Consider the following 23,122-nt stretch of genomic DNA (forward strand, 5'->3'; position numbering starts at 1 on the left):
TTTCTCGATGTCTCTCTCTCTCTCTCCAGGGGATTAGTACCAGGTTCTCCTCGGGGGAAAGTGTTTCCAGGGGATTAGTACCAGGTTCTCCTCAGGGGAAAGTGTTTCCAGGGGATTAGTACCAGGTTTTCCTCAGGGGAAAGTGTTTCCAGGGGATTAGTACAAGGTTCTCCTCAGGGGAAAGTGTTTCCAGGGGATTAGTACCAGGTTTTCCTCGGGGGAAAGCGTTTCCAGGGGATTAGTACCAGGTTTTCCTCAGGGGAAAGTGTTTCCAGGGGATTAGTACCAGGTTTTCCTCAGGGGAAAGTGTTTCCAGGGGATTAGTACCAGGTTTTCCTCAGGGGAAAGTGTTTCCAGGGGATTAGTACCAGGTTCTCCTCAGGGGAAAGTGTTTCCAGGGGATTAGTACCAGGTTTTCCTCAGGGGAAAGTGTTTCCAGGGGATTAGTACCAGGTTTTCCTCGGGGGAAAGTGTTTCCAGGGGATTAGTACCAGGTTCTCCTCAGGGGAAAGTGTTTCCAGGGGATTAGTACCAGGTTCTCCTCAGGGGAAAGTGTTTCCAGGGGATTAGTACCAGGTTTTCCTCAGGGGAAAGTGTTTCCAGGGGATTAGTACCAGGTTTTCCTCAGGGGAAAGTGTTTCCAGGGGATTAGTACCAGGTTTTCCTCAGGGGAAAGTGTTTCCAGGGGATTAGTACCAGGTTCTCCTCAGGGGAAAGTGTTTCCAGGGGATTAGTACCAGGTTTTCCTCAGGGGAAAGTGTTTCCAGGGGATTAGTACCAGGTTTTCCTCAGGGGAAAGTGTTTCCAGGGGATTAGTACCAGGTTTTCCTCAGCTGTGCTCCCTGCGGGGGGAAGTGTTTCCAGGGGATTAGTACCAGGTTTTCCTCGTGGGAAAGTGTTTCCAGGGGATTAGTACCAGGTTTTCCTCATGGGAAAGCGTTTCCAGGGGATTAGTACCAGGTTTTCCTCGGGGGAAAGCGTTTCCAGGGGATTAGTACCAGGTTTTCCTCTGGGGAAAGTGTTTCCAGGGGATTAGTACCAGGTTTTCCTCGGGGGAAAGTGTTTCCAGGGGATTAGTACCAGGTTTTCCTCAGCTGTGCTCCCTGCGGGGGGAAGTGTTTCCAGGGGATTAGTACCAGGTTTTCCTCGTGGGAAAGCGTTTCCAGGGGATTAGTACCAGGTTTTCCTCAGGGGAAAGTGTTTCCAGGGGATTAGTACCAGGTTTTCCTCGGGGGGGAAGTGTTTCCAGGGGATTAGTACCAGGTTTTCCTCATGGGAAAGCGTTTCCAGGGGATTAGTACCAGGTTTTCCTCGGGGGGAAAGTGTTTCCAGGGGATTAGTACCAGGTTGAATAACTTGTGGCTGGCTGAGAGTCAGAGCAGAGACCACTCTCCAGACAGTCATATCATATAACATCACTCGCAGCTAACGAGCCTCAGCAGCTCTGAGGTCCTGGGTTGGGATAGGGTTAAGGCTTCCCACCTGAAACAGGGGCCCGTACAGCAGGCGCCAGGTGAAGTCAGGTACCAGGTACTCACATCTGCTCTATGATCCTGGGCTAAGGTTAGGGTTATAAGGGGTCATTACAGGATTCCCAGTTGCTTCATGACAGCAGGTACAGACCTGAGGACATACTGGGGCTTCAGGATAGCAGGACAGCAGGTACAGACCTGAGGACATACTGGGGCTTCAGGATAGCAGGACAGCAGGTACAGACCTGAGGACATACTGGGGCTTCAGGATAGCAGGACAGCAGGTACAGACCTGAGGACATACTGGGGCTTCAGGACAGCAGGTACAGACCTGAGGACGTACTGGGGCTTCAGGACAGCAGGTACAGACCCGAGGACATACTGGGGCTTCAGGACAGCAGGTACAGACCTGAGGGCATACTGGGGCTTCAGGACAGCTGGTACAGACCTGAGGACATACTGGGGCTTCAGAACAGCAGATACAGACCTGAGGACATACTGGGGCTTCAGAACAGCAGGTACATACCTGAGGACATACTGGGGCTTCAGGACAGCAGGTACAGACCTGAGGACATACTGGGGCTTCAGGACAGCAGCCGTGCTTTTTTTCTGTCAGCAGTCACTAGAGACCTAAGCAGTTCACATATGAAAAGACACCAAAACAGACATGCAGCTAACTGAGATCCTTCCATTCTACTCTGCTGATTGGGTCAGGGAGGGGAGAAGAGAACTGGGGAACAGTTTGGGATCCTTCCATTCTACTCTGATGGGAGCAGAGCAGGAGGGGTCCATTCTACTCTGATGGGAGCAGAGCAGGAGTGGTCCATTCTACACTGATGGGAGCAGAGCAGGAGTGGTCCATTCTACTCTGATGGGAGCAGAGCAGGAGTGGTCCATTCTACTCTGATGGGAGCAGAGCAGGAGGGGTCCATTCTACTCTGATGGGAGCAGAGCAGGAGTGGTCCATTCTACTCTGATGGGAGCAGAGCAGGAGTGGTAAGCCTCTGGCTCTATAGACCCCTTCATAAAGACCACCCAGCAGCTTCCCAGTCCCCTGCCATTAGCATACACTGAGAGGGGCTTTCGGTCTTCACAGCACCAGTCTGTCTTCCAGCTCCTCTTCCTGTGAATGAGAGGTACTGGGTGGTGCAGAAGCCATGAAGTCACTTTATACGGTACTGCCTGACAGGGCTAGGGTTACTGGGGTAACCCCAACCCTAATCTCCTCTGTTAGGTAAAGTTTACTCTCTCCCGCTACTCACGTTTTGAAGTGCTGCGGCTCCTAAAAGTGATTCAACACAGCAGCAGCCATCACACACTCCCTCTAGCCCTTAATGCCTGAGGTCTGTTGACTGAGAACACACTCCCTCTAGCCCTTAATGCCCCAGGTCTGTTGACTGAGAACAAACTCCCTCTAGTCCTTAATCCCCCAGGTCTGTTGACTGAGAACACACTCCCTCTAGCTCTTAATGCCCGAGGTCTGTTGACTGAGAACACACTCCCTCTAGCCCTTAATGCTCGAGGTCTGTTGACTGAGAACACACTCCCTCTAGCCCTTAATCCCCCAGGTCTGTTGACTGAGAACACACTCCCTCTAGCCCTTAATCCCCCAGGTCTGTTGACTGAGAACACACTCCCTTAGTCCCCCAGGTCTGTTGACTGAGAACACACTCCCTCTAGCTCTTAATCCCCCAGGTCTGTTGACTGAGAACACACTCCCTCTAGCCCTTAATCCCCCAGGTCTGTTGACTGAGAACACACTCCCTTAATCACCCAGGTCTGTTGACTGAGAACACTCTCCCTCTAGCCCTTAATCCCCCAGGTCTGTTGACTGAGAACACACTCCCTCTAGCACCTAATCCCCGAGGTCTGTTGACTGAGAACACACTCCCTCTAGCTCTTAATCCCCCAGGTCTGTTGACTGAGAACACACTCCCTCTAGCCCTTAATCCCCCAGGTCTGTTGACTGAGAACACACTCCCTTAATCACCCAGGTCTGTTGACTGAGAACACTCTCCCTCTAGCCCTTAATCCCCCAGGTCTGTTGACTGAGAACACACTCCCTCTAGCACCTAATCCCCGAGGTCTGTTGACTGAGAACACACTCCCTCTAGCCCTTAATCCCCCAGGTCTGTTGACTGAGAACACACTCCCTTAATCCCCCAGGTCTGTTGACTGAGAACACACTCCCTCTAGCCCTTAATCCCCCAGGTCTGTTGACTGAGAACACACTCCCTCTAGCCCTTAATCCCCCAGGTCTGTTGACTGAGAACACACTCCCTCTAGCCCTTAATGCCCCAGGTCTGTTGACTGAGAACACTCTCCCTCTAGCCCTTAATCCCCCAGGTCTGTTGACTGAGAACACACTCCCTTAATCCCCCAGGTCTGTTGACTGAGAACACACTCCCTCTAGCCCTTAGTCCCCCAGGTCTGTTGACTGAGAACACACTCCCTCTAGCCCTTAATCCCCGAGGTCTGTTGACTGAAAACACACTCCCTTAGTCCCCCAGGTCTGTTGACTGAGAACACACTCCCTCTAGCCCTTAATCCCCCAGGTCTGTTGACTGAGAACACACTCCCTTAATCCCCCAGATATGTTGACTGAGAACACACTCCCTTAATCCCCCAGGTCTGTTGACTGAGAACACACTCCCTCTAGCCCTTAATCCCTGAGGTCTGTTGACTGAGAACACACTCCCTTAATCCCCCAGGTCTGTTGACTGAGAACACACTCCCTCTAGCCCTTAATCCCTCAGTTCTGTTGACTGAGAACACACTCCCTCTAGCCCTTAATCCCCCAGGTCTGTTGACTGAGAACACACTCCCTTAATCCCCCAGGTCTGTTGACTGAGAACACACTCCCTCTAGCCCTTAATCCCCCAGGTCTGTTGACTGAGAACACACTCCCTCTAGCACCTAATCCCCGAGGTCTGTTGACTGAGAACACACTCCCTTAGTCCCCCAGGTCTGTTGACTGAGAACACACTCCCTCTAGCCCTTAATCCCCCAGGTCTGTTGACTGAGAACACACTCCCTCTAGTCCTTAATCCCCCAGGTCTGTTGACTGAGAACACACTCCCTCTAGCCCTTAATCCCCCAGGTCTGTTGACTGAGAACACACTCCCTCTAACCCTTAATCCCCCAGGTCTGTTGACTGAGAACACACTCCCTTAATCCCGCCGGTCTGTTAACTGAGAACACACTCCCTCTAACCCTTAATCCCTCAGGTCTGTTGACTGAGAACACACTCCCTTAATCCCCCAGGTCTGTTGACTGAGAACACACTCCCTTAATCCCCCAGGTCTGTTGACTGAGAACACACTCCCTCTAGCCCTTAATTCGGGCGGCAGGGTAGCTTAGTGGTTAGAGTGTTGGACTAGTAACCGAAAGAGGAAAGAGTCCCTCCTCATGGCCCCCAACACCATCTGGTCTCCCATCCAGGGACCGACCTGGACCGACCCTGCTTAGCTTCAGAGGCCAGAGTCCCTCCTACCTTCCCTCCAACACCACTTCCAGCATCATCTGGTCTCCCATCCAGGGACCGACCAGGACCGACCCTGCTTAGCTTCAGAGGCCAGCCAGCAGTGGTATGCAGGGTGATTTACTGCTGTCTTTTCCCTCACTAACTCCCAGAATATTGTCCTCTCTGTGTGTTGATTCAGCTGCTGGACCTGTTCATGGTGTGGGACTGGTCTACGTACCTGGCTGACTACGGACAGCCCACCTCCAAGTACCTTCGGGTCAACCCCTCCACTGCACTAGCACTTTTGGAAAAGTGAGTACTGCCGTTTCTACTGTCTCTACTCAATGTGTAGTCAGTTTGTAGTTCTACTGTCTATACTCAATGTGTAGTCAGTTTGTAGTTCTACTGTCTCTACTCAATGTGTAGTCAGTTTGTAGTTCTACTGTCTCTACTCAATGTGTAGTCAGTTTGTAGTTCTACTGTCTCTACTCAATGTGTAGTCAGTTTGTAGTTCTACTGTCTCTACTCAATGTGTAGTCAGTTTGTAGTTCTACTGTCTCTACTCAATGTGTAGTCAGTTTGTAGTTCTACTGTCTATACTCAATGTGTAGTCAGTTTGTAGTTCTACTGTCTCTACTCAATGTGTAGTCAGTTTGTAGTTCTACTGTCTCTACTCAATGTGTAGTCAGTTTGTAGTTCTACTGTCTCTACTCAATGTGTAGTCAGTTTGTAGTTCTACTGTCTCTACTCAATGTGTAGTCAGTTTGTAGTTCTACTGTCTCTACTCAATGTGTAGTCAGTTTGTAGTTCTACTGTCTCTACTCAATGTGTAGTCAGTTTGTAGTTCTACTGTCTCTACTCAATGTGTAGTCAGTTTGTAGTTCTACTGTCTCTACTCAATGTGTAGTCAGTTTGTGGTTCTACTGTCTTTACTGAATGTGTAGTCAGTTTGTAGTTTTTCTGTCCTGCTAGACTGGTTAGTCTGGCCTGTATCTGTTATCTACATATCTACATATTCACTACTAGACCTCTTAGTCTGTATCTGTAATCTACATATTCACTACTAGACCTCTTAGTCTGTATCTGTTATCTACATATCTACATATTCACTACTAGACCTCTTAGTCTGTATCTGTTATCTACATATTCACTACTAGACCTCTTAGTCTGTATCTGTTATCTTCATATTCACTACTAGACCTCTTAGTCTGTATCTGTAATCTACATATCTACATATTCACTACTATACCTCTTAGTCTGTATCTGTTATCTACATATCTTCATATTCACTACTAGACCTCTTAGTCTGTATCTGTTATCTACATATTCACTACTAGACCTCTTAGTCTGTATCTGTTATCTACATATTCACTACTAGACCTCTTAGTCTGTATCTGTTATCTTCATATTCACTACTAGACCTCTTAGTCTGTATCTGTTATCTACATATCTACATATTCACTACTAGACCTCTTAGTCTGTATCTGTTATCTACATATTCACTACTAGACCTCTTAGTATGTATCTGTTATCTACATGTTCACTACTAGACCTCTTAGTCTGTATCTGTTATCTACATATCTACATATTCACTACTAGACCTCTTAGTCTGTATCTGTTATCTACATATTCACTACTAGACCTCTTAGTCTGTATCTGTTATCTACATATCTACATATTCACTACTAGACCTCTTAGTCTGTATCTGTTATCTTCATATTCACTACTAGACCTCTTAGTCTGTATCTGTAATCTACATATTCACTACTAGACCTCTTAGTCTGTATCTGTTATCTACATATTCACTACTAGACCTCTTAGTCTGTATCTGTTATCTCCATATCTACATATTCACTACTAGACCTCTTAGTCTGTATCTGTTATCTTCATATTCACTACTAGACCTCTTAGTCTGTATCTGTTATCTACATATTCACTGCTAGACCTCTTAGTCTGTATCTGGTATCTACATATTCACTACTAGACCTCTTAGTCTGTATCTGTAATCTACATATTCACTACTAGACCTCTTAGTCTGTATCTGTTATCTTCATATTCACTACTAGACCTCTTAGTCTGTATCTGTTATCTACATATCTCTACATATCTACATATTCACTACTAGACCTCTTAGTCTGTATCTGTTATCTACATATTCACTACTAGACCTCTTAGTCTGTATCTGTTATCTACATATTCACTACTAGACCTCTTAGTCTGTATCTGTTATCTACATATTCACTGCTAGACCTCTTAGTCTGTATCTGTTATCTACATATTCACTACTAGACCTCTTAGTCTGTATCTGTTATCTTCATATTCACTACTAGACCTCTTAGTCTGTATCTGTTATCTACATATTCACTACTAGACCTCTTAGTCTGTATCTGTTATCTACATATTCACTACTAGACCTCTTAGTCTGTATCTGTTATCTCCATATCTACATATTCACTACTAGACCTCTTAGTCTGTATCTGTTATCTACATATTCACTACTAGACCTCTTAGCCTGTATCTGTTATCTACATATCTTCATATTCACTACTAGACCTCTTAGTCTGTATCTGTTATCTTCATATTCACTACTAGACCTCTTAGTCTGTATCTGTTATCTACATATCTTCATATTCACTACTAGACCTCTTAGTCTTTATCTGTTATCTACATATCTTCATTTTCACTACTAGACCTCTTAGTCTGTATCTGTTATCTTCATATTCACTACTAGACCTCTTAGTCTGTATCTGTTATCTACATATCTACATATTCACTACTAGATCTCTTAGTCTGTATTTGTTATCTACATATTCACTACTAGACCTCTTAGTCTGTATCTGTAATCTACATATTCACTACTAGACCTCTTAGGCTGTATCTGTTATCTACATATTCACTACTAGACCTCTTAGTCTGTATCTGTTATCTACATATCTACATTTTCACTACTAGACCTCTTAGTCTGTATCTGTTATCTTCATATTCACTACTAGACCTCTTAGTCTGTATCTGTTATCTACATATTCACTACTAGACCTCTTAGTCTGTATCTGTTATCTACATATCTACATATTCACTACTAGACCTCTTAGTCTGTATCTGTTATCTACATATTCACTACTAGACCTCTGAGTCTGTATCTGTTATCTACATATTCACTACTAGACCTCTTAGTCTGTATCTGTTATCTACATATTCACTACTAGACCTCTTAGTCTGTATCTGTTATCTACATATCTTCATATTCACTACTAGACCTCTTAGTCTGTATCTGTTATCTACATATCTTCATATTCACTACTAGACCTCTTAGTCTGTATCTGTTATCTACATATCTTCATTTTCACTACTAGACCTCTTAGTCTGTATCTGTTATCTTCATATTCACTACTAGACCTCTTAGTCTGTATCTGTTATCTACATATCTACATATTCACTACTAGATCTCTTAGTCTGTATTTGTTATCTACATATTCACTACTAGACCTCTTAGTCTGTATCTGTTATCTACATATTCACTACTAGACCTCTTAGTCTGTATCTGTTATCTACATATTCACTGCTAGACCTCTTAGTCTGTATCTGTTATCTACATATTCACTACTAGACCTCTTAGTCTGTATCTGTTATCTTCATATTCACTACTAGACCTCTTAGTCTGTATCTGTTATCTACATATTCACTACTAGACCTCTTAGTCTGTATCTGTTATCTACATATTCACTACTAGACCTCTTAGTCTGTATCTGTTATCTCCATATCTACATATTCACTACTAGACCTCTTAGTCTGTATCTGTTATCTACATATTCACTACTAGACCTCTTAGCCTGTATCTGTTATCTACATATCTTCATATTCACTACTAGACCTCTTAGTCTGTATCTGTTATCTTCATATTCACTACTAGACCTCTTAGTCTGTATCTGTTATCTACATATCTTCATATTCACTACTAGACCTCTTAGTCTTTATCTGTTATCTACATATCTTCATTTTCACTACTAGACCTCTTAGTCTGTATCTGTTATCTTCATATTCACTACTAGACCTCTTAGTCTGTATCTGTTATCTACATATCTACATATTCACTACTAGATCTCTTAGTCTGTATTTGTTATCTACATATTCACTACTAGACCTCTTAGTCTGTATCTGTAATCTACATATTCACTACTAGACCTCTTAGGCTGTATCTGTTATCTACATATTCACTACTAGACCTCTTAGTCTGTATCTGTTATCTACATATCTACATTTTCACTACTAGACCTCTTAGTCTGTATCTGTTATCTTCATATTCACTACTAGACCTCTTAGTCTGTATCTGTTATCTACATATTCACTACTAGACCTCTTAGTCTGTATCTGTTATCTACATATCTACATATTCACTACTAGACCTCTTAGTCTGTATCTGTTATCTACATATTCACTACTAGACCTCTGAGTCTGTATCTGTTATCTACATATTCACTACTAGACCTCTTAGTCTGTATCTGTTATCTACATATTCACTACTAGACCTCTTAGTCTGTATCTGTTATCTACATATCTTCATATTCACTTATCTACATCTGTTATCTTCATATTCACTACTAGACCTCTTAGTCTGTATCTGTTATCTACATATCTTCATATTCACTACTAGACCTCTTAGTCTGTATCTGTTATCTACATATCTTCATTTTCACTACTAGACCTCTTAGTCTGTATCTGTTATCTTCATATTCACTACTAGACCTCTTAGTCTGTATCTGTTATCTACATATCTACATATTCACTACTAGATCTCTTAGTCTGTATTTGTTATCTACATATTCACTACTAGACCTCTTAGTCTGTATCTGTAATCTACATATTCACTACTAGACCTCTTAGTCTGTATCTGTTATCTACATATTCACTACTAGACCTCTTAGTCTGTATCTGTTATCTACATATCTACATTTTCACTACTAGACCTCTTAGTCTGTATCTGTTATCTTCATATTCACTACTAGACCTCTTAGTCTGTATCTGTTATCTACATATTCACTACTAGACCTCTTAGTCTGTATCTGTTATCTACATATCTACATATTCACTACTAGACCTCTTAGTCTGTATCTGTTATCTACATATTCACTACTAGACCTCTGAGTCTGTATCTGTTATCTACATATTCACTACTAGACCTCTTAGTCTATATCTGTTATCTACATATCTACATTTTCACTACTAGACCTCTTAGTCTGTATCTGTTATCTTCATATTCACTACTAGACCTCTTAGTCTGTATCTGTTATCTACATATTCACTACTAGACCTCTTAGTCTGTATCTGTTATCTACATATCTACATATTCACTAATTGACCTCTTAGTCTGTATCTGTTATCTACATATTCACTACTAGACCTCTTAGTCTGTATCTGTTACCTACATATCTACATATTCACTACTAGACCTCTTAGTCTGTATCTGTTATCTACATATCTACATATTCACTACTAGACCTCTTAGTCTGTATCTGTTATCTACATATTCACTACTAGACCTCTTAGTCTGTATCTGTAATCTACATATTCACTACTAGACCTCTTAGTCTGTATCTGTTATCTTCATATTCACTACTAGACCTCTTAGTCTGTATCTGTTATCTACATATCTACATATTCACTACTAGACCTCTTAGTCTGTATCTGTTATCTACATATTCACTACTAGACCTCTTAGTCTGTATCTGTTATCTACATATTCACTACTAGACCTCTTAGTCTGTATTTGTTATCTACATATTCACTGTAATCTTCATATTCACTACTAGACCTCTTAGTATCTGTATCTGTTATCTTACATATTCACTACTAGACCTCTTAGTCTGTTATCTCCACATCTACATATTCACTCTGACCTCTTAGTCTGTATCTGTTATCTACATATTCACTACTAGACCTCTTAGTCTGTATCTGTAATCTACATATTCACTACTAGACCTCTTAGTCTGTATCTGTTATCTACATATTCACTACTAGACCTCTTAGTCTGTATATGTTATCTCCACATCTACATATTCACTACTAGACCTCTTAGTCTGTATCTGTTATCTACATATTCATTACTAGACCTCTTAGTCTGTATCTGTTATCTACATATTCACTACTAGACCTCTTAGTCTGTATCTGTTATTTACATATTCACTACTAGACCTCTTAGTCTGTATCTGTTATCTACATATTCACTACTAGACCTCTTAGTCTGTATCTGTTATCTACATATTCACTACTAGACCTCTTAGTCTGTATCTGTTATCTACATATTCACTACTAGACCTCTTAGTCTGTATCTGTTATCTACATATTCACTACTAGACCTCTTAGTCTGTATCTGTTATCTACATATTCACTACTAGACCTCTTAGTCTGTATCTGTAATCTACATATTCACTACTAGACCTCTTAGTCTGTATCTGTTATCTACATATTCACTACTAGACCTCTTAGTCTGTATCTGTTATCTACATATTCACTACTAGACCTCTTAGTCTGTATCTGTTATCTACATATCTACATATTCACTACTAGACCTCTTAGTCTGTATCTGTTATCTACATATTCACTACTAGACCTCTTAGTCTGTATCTGTAATCTACATGTTCACTTCTTGTTCTTTTCTCTTGTCTACTTGATCTTTGAACCTCTACCATGCAGAGTCTACAGGGGGTATGTTACACGTTTTGGCTTATTTGTTTCTTCCCATAGTCTGGTGTCCATTGAAAGTCATTTACACCGTATGGGTTAGGATCATTTACACCGTATGGGTCAAGGGTCATTCATACCGTATGGGTCAAGGGTCATTTATACCGTATGGGTTAGGGTCATTTACACCGTATGGGTCAAGGGTCATTTATACCGTATGGGTCAAGGGTCATTTACACCTTGTGGGTTAAAGGTCATTTACACCGTATGGGTTAGGGTCATTTACACCGTATGGGTTAGGGTCATTTACACCGTATGGGTTAAGGGTCATTTACACCGTATGGGTTAGGGTCATTTACACCGTATGGGTTAGGGTCATTTATACCGTATGGGTCAAGGGTCATTTATACCGTATGGGTCAAGGGTCATTTACACCTTGTGGGTTAGGGGTAATTTATACCGCATGGGTTAGGGTAATTTACACCGTATGGGGCAAGGGTCATTTACACCTTGTGGGTTAGGGTCATTTACACCGTATGGGTTAGGGTCATTTACACCGTATGGGTTAGGGTCATTTACAGCGTATGGGTTAGGGTCATTTACAGCGTATGGGTTAGGGTCATTTACAGCGTATGGGTTAGGGTCATTTACACCATATGGGTTAGGATCATTTACACCGTATGGGTTAGGGTCATTTACAGCTTATGGGTTAGGGTCATTTACAGCGTATGGGTTAAGGGTCATTTACACCATATGGGTTAGGGTCATTTACACCGTATGGGTTAGGGTCATTTACACCGTATGGGTTAGGGTCATTTACACCGTATGGGTTAGGGTCATTTACACCGTATGGGTTAGGGTCATTTACACCGTATGGGTTAGGGTCATTTACAGCGTATGGGTTAGGGTCATTTACAGCGTATGGGTTAGGGTCATTTACACCGTATGGGTTAGGGTCATTTAGGGTCATTAGGGTCATGGGTTAGGGTCACCGTATGGGTTAGGGTCATTTACACCGTATGGGTTAGGGTCATTTACAGCGTATGGGTTAGGGTCATTTACAGCGTATGGGTTAGGGTCATTTACACCGTATGGGTTAGGATCATTTACACCGTATGGGTTAGGGTCATTTACAGCGTATGGGTTAGGGTCATTTACACCATATGGGTTAAGGGTCATTTACACCATATGGGTTAAGGGTAATTTACACCATATGGGTTAGGGTCATTTACAGCGTATGGGTTAGGGTCATTTACACCATATGGGTTAAGGGTCATTTACAGCGTATGGGTTAGGGTAATTTACACCATATGGGTTAAGGGTAATTTACACCATATGGGTTAGGGTCATTTACAGCGTATGGGTTAGGGTCATTTACACCGTATGGGTTAGGGTCATTTACACCATATGGGTTAGGGTAATTTACAGCGTATGGGTTAAGGGTCATTTACACCGTATGGGTTAAGGGTCATTTATCAAATAAAATAAGTCTCTATTCTTTAAGTGGCAATAAGCTAAAACCCTGCAGCTCCTCCATCCAACAGTCTGTGGTTTGATGTATCTCCCTCTCTTCTCTCTCTCTTCCCCCCTCTCTTCCCCCTCTCTTCCCCCTCTCTTCCCCCCTCCCTCTCTTCCCCCCTCCATCTCTCTTTATCTCCCTTGCTCTCTCTCTCCTCCAGAATGAAGGACACCAGTAAGAAGAACACCATATTTTCTCAGTTCAGGAAGAATGACCGAGACAAACAGAAGCTGATTGAGACGGTGGTGAAACAGCTGAGGAGCCTGGTCAATGGGATGTCTCAACACTCCTAGAACACACACACAGATGGACACACAGACAGACAGAGACACACAGACAGAAACACACACAGACAGAGATACACACACCAACCAGCCATCACCTTTCAGTTTCACCAGATTCCATACATAGTGTAAATAAAGGAAGACAACACACACACACACACACACACACGAGACATCAAGCTAAAACAGTTTCTCTGTCAGGAATGAGAAAAAGAGTGAAATGTTTGAAATTTATTTTTTAAAGGCTCAGAATACTATGTTTTGTAAATAGTGAGAGTGCAGTGATTTGTATCACCACGGTGATGTAAGGAATGTAAAGATGGCATCTCAGATGAAGACTGGACAGGAAACTGATGTTCACTGGGTGAAGTGGCCCAGCAAGGGGACTGAGCCATGAAGTATAGGCTCCAATCCCCCGAGCCTTATGGACCCTCTCCGCCCTGCTCTGAAGTGGTGCACTATATAGGGAATAGGGCCCTGGTCTAAAGTAGTGCACTATATAGGGAATAGGGCCCTGGTCTAAAGTAGTGCACTATATAGGGAATAGGGCCCTGCTCTTAAGTAGTGCACTATATAGGGAATAGGGCCCTGGTCTAAAGTAGTGCACTATATAGGGAATAGGGCCCTGGTCTAAAGTAGTGCTCTATATAGGGAATAGGGCCCTGGTCTAAAGTAGTGCTCTATATAGGGAATAGGGCCCTGGTCTAAAGTAGTGCGCTATATAGGGAATAGGGCCCTGGTCTAAAGTAGTGCACTATATAGAGAATAGGGCCCTGGTCTAAAGTAGTGCACTATATAGGGAATAGGGCCCTGGTCTAAAGTAGTGCACTATATAGGAAATAGGGCCCTGGTCTAAAGTAGTGCACTATATAGGGAATAGGGTCCTGCTCTAAAGTAGTGCATTATATAGGGAATAGGGCCCTGGTCTAAAGTAGTGCCCTATATAGGGAATAGGGTGTGATTTGGGACACGTCCTGGAAGATCTCTACATCGCTCCGTAATGTAGTACTGGGTGGAGTTAGTTTCTACTGTAAATATATTGGAGAATATTTAACACTACAGAGAATCACGCTGGTTGGGTCACAAATGTCGTCCTATTTCCACAGGGCTCTGGTCAATGCCAGGGATGCACTCTCTCTCTCCCTGTCTCTGCCAGGCATTCAGCTCTCTCCCTGTCTCTGCCAGTCATTCAGCTCTCTGCCAGTCATTCAGCTCTCTCCCTGTCTCTGTCATTCAGCTCTCTCCCTGTCTCTGTCAGTCATTCAGCTCTCTCCCTGTCTCTGTCATTCAGCTCTCTCCCTGTCTCTGTCATTCAGCTCTCTCCCTGTCTCTCCCTGTCTCTGTCAGTCATTCAGCTCTCTCCCTGTCTCTGACAGTCATTCAGCTCTCTCCCTGTCTCTCCCTGTCTCTGTCAGTCATTCAGCTCTCTGCCTGTCTCTGTCAGTCATTCAGCTCTCTCCCTGTCTCTGACAGTCATTCAGCACTCTCCCTGTCTCTCCCTGTCTCTGTCAGTCATTCAGCTCTCTGCCTGTCTCTGCCAGTCATTCAGCTCTCTCCCTGTCTCTCCCTGTCTCTGCCAGGCATTCAGCTCTCTCCCTGTCTCTGCCAGGCATTCAGCTCTCTCCCTGTCTCTCCCTGTCTCTCCCTGTCTCTGCCAGGCATTCAGCTCTCTCCCTGTCTCTCCCTGTCTCTGCCAGGCATTCAGCTCTCTCCCTGTCTCTGCCAGGCATTCAGCTCTCTCCCTGTCTCTCCCTGTCTCTCCCTGTCTCTGCCAGGCATTCAGCTCTCTCCCTGTCTCTCCCTGTCTCTGCCAGGCATTCAGTCTCTCCCTGTCTCTGCCAGGCATTCAGCTCTCTCCCTGTCTCTGCCAGGCATTCAGCTCTCTCCCTGTCTCTGCCAGTCATTCAGCTCTCTCCCTGTCTCTCCCTGTCTCTCCCTGTCTCTCCCTGTCTCTGCCAGGCATTCAGCTCTCTCCCTGTCTCTCCCTGTCTCTGCCAGGCATTCAGCTCTCTCCCTGTCTCTCCCTGTCTCTGCCTGTCATTCAGCTCTCTCCCTGTCTCTCCCTGTCTCTCAAAATGACCTGCATGAACATGGGTCCAATGTTTAAACCCAGTACAGGACAGAGAGCTTTGTTAATTTACACTCTAAATATTATCTTTTGACAAGAAATACACCCAAAATCATGTTTTTTTTTTTGTATCAGCCATTATTAGCTAAATCAATTTCTTGCATCCAAAATGCGACTTGTTTTTGTTCCTCAGGGTAAATGAACGCTTTTGGTTTCAAATGCTTTAGATTCTACCGCTAAGACATTTCAAAAAGCAATAATGATCTCGTCCACCTGCAGGTTCTGCTTAAAGAACGACTTCTGTCTCAAATCTGAAATCACATTTCATAGTTGGAGTTATGGTTTTTAAATCTCCTTTTTAACAGGCATTTTGCCCTGAATAGCTATGATTTCAGTTAGTCTTTTTGTTTTATTTTAAATAGTTGCTTGTAAATGTCCTTGTACATACTGCATATGTTGTGAAGAAAGTAAGAATGCGGTTTACTTCTGTTACGAATAAAAGGAGTTTGTTGTTCTGAGATGCATCTCTTAAATCTAAAATATGGACACATTTAATTAGTCTTTCAAATGAATTAAATTATAACTGCTATTAGTCAATACATCACCTGGTGAGAAATGTCATTTTTCTCCATTTTTTTTGGTTTCTAGTGTCAGAGTCAAAACAGAAATCCCTGTTGAATAACCCGCTCAACATTCCAAAGGGAAATGAACTGAGTGTTGGTAAGGATGGAGGGGTGGGAAAGGGAAATGAACTGAGTGTTGGTAAGGATGGAGGGGGGGGAAAGGGAAATGAACTGAGTGTTGGTAAGGATGGAGGGGTGGGAAAGGGAAATGAACTGAGTGTTGGTAAGGATGGAGGGGTGGGAAAGGGAAATGAACTGAGTGTTGGTAAGGATGGAGGGGTGGGAAAGGGAAATGAACTGAGTGTTGGTAAGGATGGAGGGGTGGGAAAGGGAAATGAACTGAGTGTTGGTAAGGATGGAGGGGCGGGAAAGGGAAATGAACTGAGTGTTGGTAAGGATGGAGGGGTGGGAAAGGGAAATTAACTGAGTGTTGGTAAGGATGGAGGGGAGGGAAAGGGAAATGAACTGAGTGTTGGTAAGGATGGAGGGGTGGGAAAGGGAAATGAACTGAGTGTTGGTAAGGATGGTGGGGTGGGAAAGGGAAATGAACTGAGTGTTGGTAAGGATGGAGGGGTGGGAAAGGGAAATGAACTGAGTGTTGTTGGAGGGGTAAGGGAAATGAACTGAGTGTTGGGGTGGGAGGGAAAGGGAAATGAACTGAGTGTTGGTAAGGATGGAGGGGTGGGAAAGGGAAATGAACTGAGTGGGTAAAATGAACTGAGTGTTGGTAAGGATGGAGGGGTGGGAAAGGGAAATGAACTGAGTGTTGGTAAGGATGGAGGGGCGGGAAAGGGAAATGAACTGAGTGTTGGTAAGGATGGAGGGGTGGGAAAGGGAAATTAACTGAGTGTTGGTAAGGATGGAGGGGAGGGAAAGGGAAATGAACTGAGTGTTGGTAAGGATGGAGGGGTGGGAAAGGGAAATGAACTGAGTGTTGGTAAGGATGGAGGGGTGGGAAAGGGAAATGAACTGAGTGTTGGTAAGGATGGAGGGGTGGGAAAGGGAAATGAACTGAGTGTTGGTAAGGATGGAGGGGTGGGAAAGGGAAATGAACTGAGTGTTGGTAAGGATGGAGGGGTGGGAAAGGGAAATGAACTGAGTGTTGGTAAGGATGGAGGGGTGGGAAAGGGAATACGCCCCCCTGTAACACAATTCTATTTGTTTTTATTTGTGTGAAGTAATAAACATGTGTTCACTCAATCAAATGCAGACTGGTGTATATATATATATATCAAGGCATTTTAAATTGTAAATCTTGACAGAAATGGTTGTGTTGTTGACATCACATGAAGTTGATAACATGAGATATTACTGATTTACGTCTTTATGGGAAGCTAGTAGCTATCTTATCTCTGTGAAACCAAAAAGCCGGCCTAGAGGAGGAGGGCGCGATCACTGGAGATGGGAAGGGATAACACCGTCCTCCGCCCAGGCAGGCAGACGAACGTACGCAGTCCTAGATCACTGGAGATGGGAAGGGATAACACCGTCCTCCGCCCAGGCAGGCAGACGATCACTGGAGATGGGAAGGGATAACACCGTCCTCCGCCCAGCCAGGCAGACGAACGTATGCAGTCCTAGATCACTGGAGATGGGAAGGGATAACACCGTCCTCCGCCCAGCCAGGCAGACGAACGTACGCAGTCCTAGATCCCCCTGCAGAGTACAAGACCGGTGCAGAGGGATCTGTCGTGCTCTCTCAGCCAGTAGACAGAAACACTGTGAAGGACCCAGCTCTCAGCCAGCAGGCAGAAACACTGAAGGACCCAGCTCTCAGCCAGCTGGCAGAAACACTGTGAAGGACCCAGCTCTCAGCCAGCAGGCAGAAACACTGTGAAGGACCCAGCTCTCAGCCAGCAGGCAGAAACACTGTGAAGGGACCCAGCTCTGAAGGACCCAGCCAGCAGGCAGAAACACTGTGAAGGACCCAGCTCTCAGCCAGCAGGCAGAAACACTGTGAAGGACCCAGCTCTCAGCCAGCAGGCAGAAACACTGTGAAGGACCCAGCTCTCAGCCAGCAGGCAGAAACACTGTGAAGGTTTCCCTGGCGTCACGAAACGGCTGAACAACCTGCTCTCAGCCGTCTGGCTGAACAACTGGCTCTCAGCCGTCTGGGTGAACAACCTGCTCTCAGCCGTCTGGCTGAACAACCTGCTCTCAGCCGTCTGGCTGAACAACCTGCTCTCAGCCGGCTGGCTGAACAACCTGCTCTCAGCCGGCTGGCTGAACAACCTGCTCTCAGCCGGCTGGCTGAACAACCTGCTCTCAGCCGTCCTGACAGGATATCCACACTACTACCCCAGTCCATTTCATTTAGTCAACATCTCCCTGCCAGAGAGGTAAAGGGGTTTGGGCTACCTGACTGAAACTGAATTAGATCATGTTAGTAGTTGACAGTAGATAAATTAGCCTTGGAGCAACACCTTAATGTTAGTAGTTGACAGTAGATAAGTTAGCCTTGGGCAACACCTTAATGTTAGTAGTTGACAGTAGATAAATTAGCCTTGGGGCAACACCTTCATTTGGGTAAACTGAATAGGTTGTACTGGTATTGCTGCTTTACCTGCAGCAAAATGTCCTAATTAATTGGAAGACTTAAATAAAAAAATTTCTTCTAGCAACTCAAGAATTGATGACATTGAAGTTTTGTCAATGCAGCTCAATGCCTGTTATAATGGACTAGTCCATTTAGGCCTGTTATAATGGACTAGTCCATTTAGGCCTGCTATAATATACTAGTCCATTTAGGCCTGTTATAATGGACTAGTCCATTTAGGCCACCTTTCTCTTACATACTTTGGTCATCAGATGGCTGGGTTTATGTATGTGCACTTTGTGACATCTGCTGGTGTTAAAAAAGGCCTTTATAAATACATTTTGATTGGTCAAATCAATCTGGCAGGTTGGTAGTTACTAAATGTATTGACTAAGACTCGGGGCAGGCACCTAAATGGACTAGTCCATTATAACAGGCCTAAATGGACTAGTCCATTATAACAGGCCTAAATGGAACTCCTAAACTCCTTTTACCCAGATTTTAGCACAGGTGCAGAGAAGCATATTCTGTTACTTTACAAAAAGTTTATTTTCTAGCTTCAATGGCACATTCTACATGTGATACACTTGCTATGTCATTTAGAATATTTAGACTCCGTTGAATAGCTAACACTTGAATGAGAGCTGCCCAGCTCTACGTATTTGATTGGTTTCTGACCCACTGACTCCGCCCCCGGTTAGACGGGAATAAAGCAGCCCAGGAGTTAACACACTTATTTAAACCCACTGAGGAAGATGAACACGGGGATGTTAACGCACCCCATCAACACATGTCCACCCACGTCCTCAGACTGGAAAAAAAACACTGTTCAGGCCAGCAGATACGTCTACGCTTGAGAGAGCAACGGACCCAACTGGCCATCAGGGCTAGCTAGGAGCATCAACCACAGGACGCTTGAGAGAGCAACGGACCCAACTGGCCATCAGGGCTAGCTAGGAGCATCAACCACAGGACGCCTTAGAGAGCAACGGACCCAACTGGCCATCAGGGCTAGCTAGGAGCATCAATCACAGGACGCTTTAGAGAGAAACGGACCCAACTGGCCATCAGGGCTAGCTAGGAGCATCAACCACAGGACGCTTTAGAGAGCAACGACACAACTGGCCATCAGGGCTAGCTAGGAGCATCAACCACAGGACGCTTTAGAGAGCAACGGACCCAACTGGCCATCAGGGCTAGCTAGGAGCATCAACCACAGGACGCTTTAGAGAGCAACGGACCCAACTGGCCATCAGGGCTAGCTAGGAGCATCAACCACAGGACGCTTTAGAGAACAACGGACCCAACTGGCCATCAGGGCTAGCTAGGAGCATCAACAACAGGACGCTTTAGAGAGCAATGGACCCAACTGGCGATCAGGGCTAGCTAGGAGCATCAACCACAGGACGCCTTAGAGAGCAACGGACCCAACTGGCCATCAGGGCTAGCTAGGAGCATCAACCACAGGACGCTTTAGAGAACAACGGACACAACTGGCCATCAGGGCTAGCTAGGAGCATCAACCACAGGACGCTTTAGAGAGCAACGGACCCAACTGGCTAGCTAGGAGCATCAACCACAGGACGCTTTAGAGAGCAACGGACCCAACTGGCTAGCTAGGAGCATCAACCACAGGACACTTTAGAGAACAACGGACACAACTGGCTAGCTAGGAGCATCAATCACAGGACGCTTTAGAGAGCAACAGACCCAACTGGCCATCAGGGCTAGCTAGGAGCATCAATCACAGGACGCTTTAGAGAGGAACGGACCTTACTGGCCATCAGGGCTAGCTAGGAGCATCAATCACAGGACGCTTTAGAGAGCAACGGACCCAACTGGGCATCAGGGCTAGCTAGGAGCATCAACCACAGGACGCTTTAGAGAACAACGGACACAACTGGCTAGCTAGGAGCATCAATCACAGGACGCTTTAGAGAGCAACAGACCCAACTGGCCATCAGGGCTAGCTAGGAGCATCAATCACAGGACGCTTAGGAGCATCAACCACAGGACGCTTTAGAGAGCAACGGACCCAACTGGCCATCAGGGCTAGCTAGGAGCATCAACCACAGGACGCTTTAGAGAGCAACGGACCCAACTGGCCATCAGGGCTAGCTAGGAGCATCAACCACAGGACGCTTTAGGAGCATCAACCACAGGACGAGAGGCAACGGACCCAACTGGCCATCAGGGCTAGTTAGGAGCCATCATCAACCACAGGACGCTTTAGAGAACAACGGACCCAACTGGCCATCAGGGCTAGCTAGGAGCATCAACCACAGGACGCTTTAGAGAACAACGGACACAACTGGCTAGCTAGGAGCATCAATCACAGGACGCTTTCAACCACAGGACGAGAGAAACGGACCCAACTGGCCATCAGGGCTAGCTAGGAGCATCAACCACAGGACGCTTTAGAGAGCAACGGACCCAACTGGCTAGCTAGGAGCATCAACCACAGGACGCTTTAGAGAGCAACGGACCCAACTGGCTAGCTAGGAGCATCAACCACAGGACACTTTAGAGAACAACGGACACAACTGGCTAGCTAGGAGCATCAATCACAGGACGCTTTAGCATCAACCACAGACGCAACAGACCCAACTGGCCATCAGGGCTAGCTAGGAGCATCAATCACAGGACGCTTTCAACCACAGGACGAGAGAACGGACCATCAGGGCTACTGGCCATCAGGGCTAGCTAGGAGCATCAATCACAGGACGCTTTAGAGAGCAACGGACCCAACTGGGCATCAGGGCTAGCTAGGAGCATCAACCACAGGACACTTTAGAGAACAACGGACACAACTGGCTAGCTAGGAGCATCAATCACAGGACGCTTTAGAGAGCAACAGACCCAACTGGCCATCAGGGCTAGCTAGGAGCATCAATCACAGGACGCTTTAGAGAGGAACGGACCCAACTGGCCATCAGGGCTAGCTAGGAGCATCAACCACAGGACGCTTTAGAGAACAACGGACACAACTGGCTAGCTAGGAGCATCAATCACAGGACGCTTTAGAGAGAAACGGACCCAACTGGCCATCAGGGCTAGCTAGGAGCATCAATCACAGGACGCTTTAGAGAGGAACCGACCCAACTGGCCATCAGGGCTAGCTAGGAGCATCAACCACAGGACGCCTTAGAGAGCAACGGACCCAACTCGCCATCAGGGCTAGCTAGGAGCATCAACCACAGGACGCTTTAGAGAACAACGGACCCAACTGGCCATCAGGGCTAGCTAGGAGCATCAACCACAGGACGCTTTAGAGAACAACGGACACAACTGGCTAGCTAGGAGCATCAATCACAGGACGCTTTAGAGAGAAACGGACCCAACTGGCCATCAGGGCTAGCTAGGAGCATCAACCACAGGACGCTTTAGAGAGCAACGGACCCAACTGGCCATCAGGGCTAGCTAGGAGCATCAACCACAGGGCGCTTTTTTCCTTAGGTACTGGTCCTCCTTAGGACCTGGTCCTCCTTAGGTACTGGTCCTCCTTAGGTTCTGATCCTCCTTAGGTACTAGTCCTCCTTAGGACCTGGTCCTCCTTAGGACCTGGTCCTCCTTAGGTGCTGGTCCTCCTTTGGTACTGGTCCTCCTTTGGTACTGGTCCTCCTTAGGTGCTGGTCCTCCTTAGGTCCTGATCCTCCTTAGGTAATGGTCCTCCTTAGGTACTGGTCCTCCTTAGGCTCTGGTCCTCCTTAGGTCCTGATCCTCCTTAGGTACTGGTCCTCCTTAGGACCTGGTCCTCCTTAGGTACTGGTCCTCCTAGGTACTGGTCCTCCTTAGGTGCTGGTCCTCCTTAGGTGCTGGTCCTCCTTAGGTACTGGTCCTCCTTAGGTGCTGGTCCTCCTTAGGTCCTGGTCCTCCTTAGGACCTGGTCCTCCTTAGGTCCTGGTCCTCCTTAGGTCCTGGTCCTCCTTAGGACCTGGTCCTCCTTAGGTACTGGTCCTCCTTAGGACCTGGTCCTCCATAGGTACAGGTCCTCCATTGCTGAACACGTAGCACTCACCTATAATTGATCAACCCTTACTAGTCCTGTATTAAAGGACCTTTACTTGTCCTGTATTAAGGGTAGGCAGGGTAGCCTAGTGGTTAGAGCGTTGGACTAGTAACCGGAAGGTTGCATGTTCAAACCCCCGAGCTGGGCCGTCATTGAAAATAAGACATTGTTCTTAACTGACTTGGCTAGTTAAATAAAGGTAAAATAAAATAAATACAAATTTACCTATACTAGTCCTGTATTAGAGGACCTTTACTAGTCCTGTATTAGAGGACCTTTACTAGTCCTGTATTAGATGACCTTTACTAGTCCTGTATTAGAAGACCTTTACTAGTCCTGTATTAACAGACCTTTACTAGTCCTGTATTAGATGACCTTTACTAGTCCTGTACTAGTCCTGTATTAGAGGACCTTACTAGGGAAGGCAGGGTCAGGGCAGGCAGGGTCAGTCGTCTTCGTCAGTGAAGTGA

The 23,122-nt window shown here is 45.4% G+C and overlaps 1 protein-coding gene across 4 annotated transcripts in view; it reads left to right on the plus strand.

Annotated features, from left to right (window-relative positions):
* The window catches only part of LOC139413845 (exocyst complex component 6-like), a 132,537-nt gene extending 118,425 nt beyond the window's left edge, over positions 1–14,112 (plus strand). For 3 of the 4 annotated variants that reach the window (XM_071161646.1, XM_071161657.1, XM_071161674.1), the window contains 2 exons: positions 5,135–5,247; positions 13,293–13,515. In XM_071161646.1, the coding sequence (XP_071017747.1) occupies positions 5,135–5,247; positions 13,293–13,425 (246 nt within the window). In that variant the 3' untranslated portion in view covers positions 13,426–13,515. Of the gene's footprint in view, positions 1–5,134; positions 5,248–13,292 lie in introns of all 4 variants that reach the window. The other variant, XM_071161665.1, reaches the window with a different exon arrangement.
* Positions 14,113–23,122: the final 9,010 nt, after the last annotated feature.

This window comes from Oncorhynchus clarkii, chromosome 1 (assembly GCF_045791955.1).
Source record: "Oncorhynchus clarkii lewisi isolate Uvic-CL-2024 chromosome 1, UVic_Ocla_1.0, whole genome shotgun sequence".
NCBI classification, from domain to species: domain Eukaryota; kingdom Metazoa; phylum Chordata; class Actinopteri; order Salmoniformes; family Salmonidae; genus Oncorhynchus; species Oncorhynchus clarkii.